This window comes from Porites lutea, chromosome 5, assembly GCF_958299795.1.
Source record: "Porites lutea chromosome 5, jaPorLute2.1, whole genome shotgun sequence".
NCBI lineage: Eukaryota > Metazoa > Cnidaria > Anthozoa > Scleractinia > Poritidae > Porites > Porites lutea.
The window spans coordinates 36219496-36225512 of NC_133205.1; the positions used below are offsets into that span (position 1 = coordinate 36219496).

General features: G+C 39.9%; 1 protein-coding gene across 1 annotated transcript in view; it reads left to right on the forward strand.

Annotated features, from left to right (window-relative positions):
- Nucleotides 1-1694: 1694 nt before the first annotated feature.
- The window catches only part of LOC140937260 (kinesin-associated protein 3-like), a 12833-nt gene continuing 8510 nt past the window's right edge, over nt 1695-6017 (forward strand). Inside the window, exons 1-7 of the mRNA XM_073386803.1 lie at nt 1695-1826; nt 1974-2105; nt 3485-3645; nt 4169-4224; nt 4826-4967; nt 5195-5416; nt 5677-5754. Coding sequence (XP_073242904.1) covers nt 1798-1826; nt 1974-2105; nt 3485-3645; nt 4169-4224; nt 4826-4967; nt 5195-5416; nt 5677-5754 — 820 coding nt within the window. The 5' untranslated portion in view covers nt 1695-1797. The remainder of the gene's footprint in view (nt 1827-1973; nt 2106-3484; nt 3646-4168; nt 4225-4825; nt 4968-5194; nt 5417-5676; nt 5755-6017) is intronic.

Sequence of the window (6017 nt, forward strand, 5' to 3'; positions counted from 1 at the left end):
CAAATCCGTAACAAACACGTCCCGGTTTGGACGCTTGTCCGGAGAAATTGAATCCTGAATCTAAAATGAATACTTTGTGTTTGAGTGTTCTGATATTTACTGATGTGTGTAAACACCTGCGAATCTGAATCCTTTTAGGCGAAGGTCCTCTCATAATTGCGCCTCTAGCTAGACTGAGTTTTTTCTTATTTCCTCATTTCTGCTATGCAGGCCAAGATAAACTGAATGTTTCATTATAAACCGCTTGGTCAACTCGCAACCAAGCGAGGATGCCACACTCCTACACCCTAAGTAGTTGCCTGAACATAGAGATTCCTGATTACCTTTAAACTGTCGACTTGATGTATTTCATGCGATTCGCGGCAATTAACTTTAAATTCAATCTTTAAGGGAAAATTAAACCACCTAACAGTTTCTCGACTGCGTTTCTCGATTCCCTGATTGAATTGGAATTTGCCATGCCGGCCCGCCTGCTGTTCCGATAACTCTTCCTGCTATACCCTTCTCCTGTTGACACGGAGAGAGACTCATAAGAAGAAATTATGTAAATAGTTGCATATCAACAATGTAGCCTGAGAATTAAACATTTGCTTATACACCGTATAAAAGCACCGAGTTTATAAGATAAATTGGTCACTGCATTGTTAAAAGAATTTTAAAAGATGTTGCTTCGAGTTTGTCCAAGTGGCTAAGTGATGGCGAGTTTTCCTAGTGACCACTCCTCCGCAGATAGCCTACATAACAAGCGTTATTTTTTCGCGTTTTTCAGGCGAGCGATAGCCTGCGAACCGCAGACGTATTTCCGGTCGTCGCTTCTCTTCCTCCGAAAAATAACGGTTTTTCTCGGCGGGTGAAACTAGTAATTGGAGCCGAAAAAACCGGATGCTCTCGCACGCGAGGCGAGCGAAGGCAAGCGCGAAACCAGTAAGGAGCACCCAACACGTGCCTTTCCTCGTCGCGTGTGTCCGGCGCTCTCGTTCGCTTCGCATTTGCCTTCGCTCGCCTGAAAAGAGCGAAAAAATAACGCCTGTTATGCAGGCTACTCGGCAGAGGTCTCTTTGTGCCACTAGGAGGCTGGGGAGAAGAAGCCAAGTCTGAAAATGGGTATGGATTTTAGAGACGTAGAAAATTACATTTTTGGGTATGAAGTAGGGTCAGCATTTGGAGAACCAGGCGGCGCTCCCCCACTAAGAATTCCCAGGAGAACCCCCCGGGGAGATTCTGAATCTAGAGCTGGGAAAAGAAGTGAGAGTAAGATGTCTTAAATTTCCTAGCGGAAGGACCTCCAGAGGGGATTATGCATGTCACTTTAAAGTTGTAGCAGTCATTACGATCAATTCAGACGATTTAGATTTTGTAATTGCTATGTTTTGTTGGCTGCCATCTTTAAACAAGAAAAACTGTGCACATTTGGTACCGCAAGCCGCGGTAGGCTGAAAGAATATGGATTGAGATGGCTAACTATTGATATCTAACTTGGAAATGAGCCCTACAACTCCACAATTTTTTCTGGAATTTTCGACAAGGCGTGAGAAATCGTGAGCGTGAGATAGGTCGTGAAATCGTGAGACTCGTGACAAGCAGGTGTCCGTAAAGCGGGTTTCGACTGTAGTTCCCTTTTCCACGAGTCCAGTAATCCCGCCCAAGGAATCTACCGGTCGAATGGTTTCCCAGCGTTCCATACGAACTTCATTAGTTGAAAATGGCAGCTGAAGCGATTGAGATTGTAGTGGCAATGTCAGAGAAGGTTTATTTACAACTCTGGGGAAACATGTTCTAGTTTCTACAGAACGAAAAATGCAGGAAGAGGCACGGTACTTAAAAAGGTGAGTAATTTTCGGCTGAATTTACAACGACTGTCAGAGAAATAAACCTACGTTCAGCAATCTTTGCCGACGACGGAGATTTTGTTCGTCAGTGCAGCTTCTTTCGAGATTCCCCTTGGTTAGATCTTAGTTTTTTATCCTACTCAGGAGGGTGAAAGGAGGAAGCATCGATGCCCATCCAACAGAAAAAGCTATCGTTGTGAATTATGAGCTGGAAGCAGTCATTCTTGGAGAGATGGGGGAGCCCATGTTGGGCGAACGGAAGGAATGCCAGAAAGTGTAAGTTTGCTTTGTAAGTAAAAATAATATAAGCTTAGTTACCGACATTTGTTAGAAGTTGACACTTAAGGTAAAATGATTGAATGAATTCCGTGTAACAATCTCGATGATTTTTGCGAGTCTGAGCATCCCTTATTGATGGACTAACATATCGCCAGAAATATTTCTCGTTCTAAGCGTTATCCCGTTTCCTAGTTACGATGCTGGTGGCTGAGATTGTATAAATTGTGATCTGTATAAATTGTGATTAGTGACCAGTAGTTGATACCATTAAATTAAGGTGTATTTAAGCAGATATCAGAAGGTTTTCGGCTATATTTCACTTCTTTATCTCCGTCTGAACTTCATGTGATATACATATAGCCCATGTTGGAGGAGGGATTGCTCCCCTTAATAAATGTTGTGGGTATACTCGAGAGACGTAAGCCGTATAGTAAAAAAAAATCACCTTTATTTGAGTATCAATGTATTTAGCACGAAAGTACTACTAATATTTGGGACACTATTTTTACGTCTCCTACTGGAATGGTCATCTGAGGCTGCCACACGAGGTCTAGCCTTACCTTATTTCTCAGTTATTTTAAGACCCTGAGTATTGGTCCGGCCCCAGGAATCGAACCTGCAACCTGCCGCTCTGCAGTCAAGCACTCTATACTGACTGAGTTAATCCTGTGTGGTCTGGTAAGACTGCCCATGACCTAGCGAAAATCAAAAATTGGAGTGATAAATAGAGTCGTAGTCGCAACGGAATCAGAGTTGGAAGAACCATAACTTTATCATTTTCTTCTGACTCCATTGCGTAAGATCTATAGAAAACCAAATTATTGAAGTTTGAAGCAGAAGTAGAGGGATAAACCAATAACAACAGTCTCATAGTATCCACACTTGGGTGATTGGTCTAGTTTTTCCACTTTTCCTCTAGAATCCGACAACTTATTACCAGATCATAAGCAACAGAGTGGTACATGGAATTGGAATGTTTTCACCATATCATTGCTATATACTATAATTCTGATTATGACTGACTCTGACTCCATCAGTAGTGAAAACCACTGGGGGATTCTTCTGGAAATTGGTCCGAACACCTAAACTGTGCTTTCATTCATTTTGCTTATTACAATATGAGCAGTGCTAGATTGTCACCAAAAGTTCCTCATTACTCTGATTAGCATTAGCACATGTACATCCAGCCAAGATGAGGATTGATATCCGACTGTTTGTCTAGTGGTCACTCTCAAGAGGTCCTGACTATAGGGCTTTGACTAGAGAAATTTGGTGTTTTGGATAGGAGGTCATTTGTGGGAGGAGGTCACTAATGAAACAGAGCTGTACAATGAGGTTGGGCTGTATACCGTTACAATACTTTCATTTTTCAACAGAATTCGCTTACAGAGCCTAAATGCCACAACCAATATAGCAAAGCTAGCTTCAGAAGTAATTGAAAAGTGCAAGCTAATTCACCCCACCAAGCTCCCTGAAGTCGAGCAGTTGTTGTACTATTTACAGAACAGAAAAGATATGGGGGCTGGAAAATCAAAAGGTAATTAAACTATACACAATATTACACAGAAATAGTGAGGTTCCTTAAATGAGCGAGTAGGTGAAACTAGTTATTTCTTCCTTAGTTTTCAAACCAGTTTTTATCGTAATCACTATGTAAGGCATACCATGATGTAGAACATTGATTTTAAACTCAATAGAAGGACAAATAAATTGGGAAAAATTAGGAAACATTTGACTGTGTAAAATTTGGGAAGGTTTTTGCCTTGTGATTTCACACCCCACAGGATCCTGCTGATGGAAGGTGGTGCTCTCAGTAGAGTCTGGAATACGACATTTTGTCTTGAAGGGTATTTAAGGTTGAAAAAAGGATTTCAATTGGGCATGTTTGCACTGCCACTGTGTGAGGTCTATGTAACATTACATTTAGATCAATCAGATAATGTGTGACATAATTGACCTTTCTTGCCAAATATTGTGTCCTTCTAATTTCCCATTATTTTTTGCTCCCTGTCAGAAAGCTTATCTAGACTGATTGCTATAATTGATTTTACAACTTTTAGGTAAAGAAAAGGCTGACACTCTAAGGAATGCTGCTGCTGATTTTGAGGGCACTGAGGTAAATAGATCTGGGTAAATATGGGTATAGTCAACCCTCCAAGTTGCGACCATTTTGGTAGCCATGGCACCTAAAATTTTGGAGCTGGCGACATGATTTGTAAAACAGTCTCCCTAAACCAAAAGAGTTGGTTGCCAAATGGCGACCAAGCAAAAACTTTAACTTGGAGGGTTGATAGTCCAGCTGGAAGGTACATGTAGATATTTACTTCTCAAACTCATTTAATAATTCATTAATAAAATACTAAGGAAATTAATGTTTAATGAGTATTTGGAAATTAAACAAAAAAGAGCTCATTTTTGCATCATTAATTTTCTCTCTCTAAAATCATTTTGTTTGAGAAGTAATATCAAGCATTTGACACAGTGTTTCCTCACCTGATGAAACACCTTGAAGTTCGTCAAAAAGACTTTGCTGTGCGTGGTATTTTCAACTCTCTTCTCACGAGTCAGTGTTTCATCTGGTGATGAAACACTACGTTTCATGCTTGATATATTACATGAAAGATGGTACGAGTTCTGATGGGAAAGTGGATCATGTAATTCAAAAGAAGTTCATTCCAGTGTTAATTATTGTTATACTTTTATTGACTGCTCCCTAGCTTGATGAGCAAGCAAACATAAATGACATAGAGGAATATGTGGAGTTGCTGTATGAAGACCTTCCTGAAAAGATTAGAGGAACTGCCCTTATATTACAGCTATCCAGAAACCCTGACAACTTAGAGGAGCTTGCAACTAATGGTATGATTATAGATTAATCAAGACCTGTTTTCTTATCTTTTTTTTTTCTGTTGTGTTAACATCCTGCAGGATAAACAGTGAAATTGGAACTACATCTACATTAATTTGTAATCTGGTAGTGTAAAAAAATATATATATAAAAATATAAAAAATGGCGCACTGCAAAGAAAGTCAGTTTAAGTATAGGTTTCCCTTCATGCTTTGGTTTAATTCTGCCCTTTTTTCAGACCCTGTGTTAGGGGCCCTTTCCAGGGTTTTGCGAGAAGACTGGAGGAAAAGTGCAGAGCTAACGACCAACATCGTGTACGTCTTCTTCTGTTTTTCAAGTTTTTCCCAGTTTCACTCCACCATCATTCATCAAAAGATTGGTGCTATGTGCATGCAGGTGATGGAAAATGAAGTTAAGAGATATGACCAGTGGTCCGTTGAGCTGGAGAAGAAGAAAAACAATATCCTTTTCACAGAAATGATTTGCAAGGGTCTCTAAGTTACAATGGGATTGCTAAACTTTGACGCTCTCCATATCACAAAGAGAACTGTGTCCTGTTAGCCTGCAATCATATATTTTCTTCCTTCTGCCAAGAGATCTGTAGAGATATAGGGATGGCATGATTGCAGGCCAGGGTCCTGTAAACATCTTTCCCTTGTCTTATTTTCATTATGGTACTTAATTTAATTTAATTTGAATTTAATTCCTTGACCTCTTTACGTGATAACAGAAAAGACTATGAAAAAGGGTACAAGAAATTTCTTGGTCTTGTGAAGAAGCAGGAGCAGCTTCTGAGAGGTAAGTATAAAAAATAACAGTGATAACAATGCAGTGAAGTTAAAGTTGGTATTTGTTCCTGCGCTTTTCAAAAACACATGCACTATCCTAGAGCATAAGGGATTGAGGCTCAAGTAGTATTTTGATTTAAAAAAAAGCACTTTATTTGAGTGTTGCCAACTAACATGCTAATTGAAGGCACTATTTTTTTTGTATCCTACTGGAGATGGGAAACTGCCATTTAACATGGTCATCGAAGTCATGTGAAGATCTAGCCAAGTGCA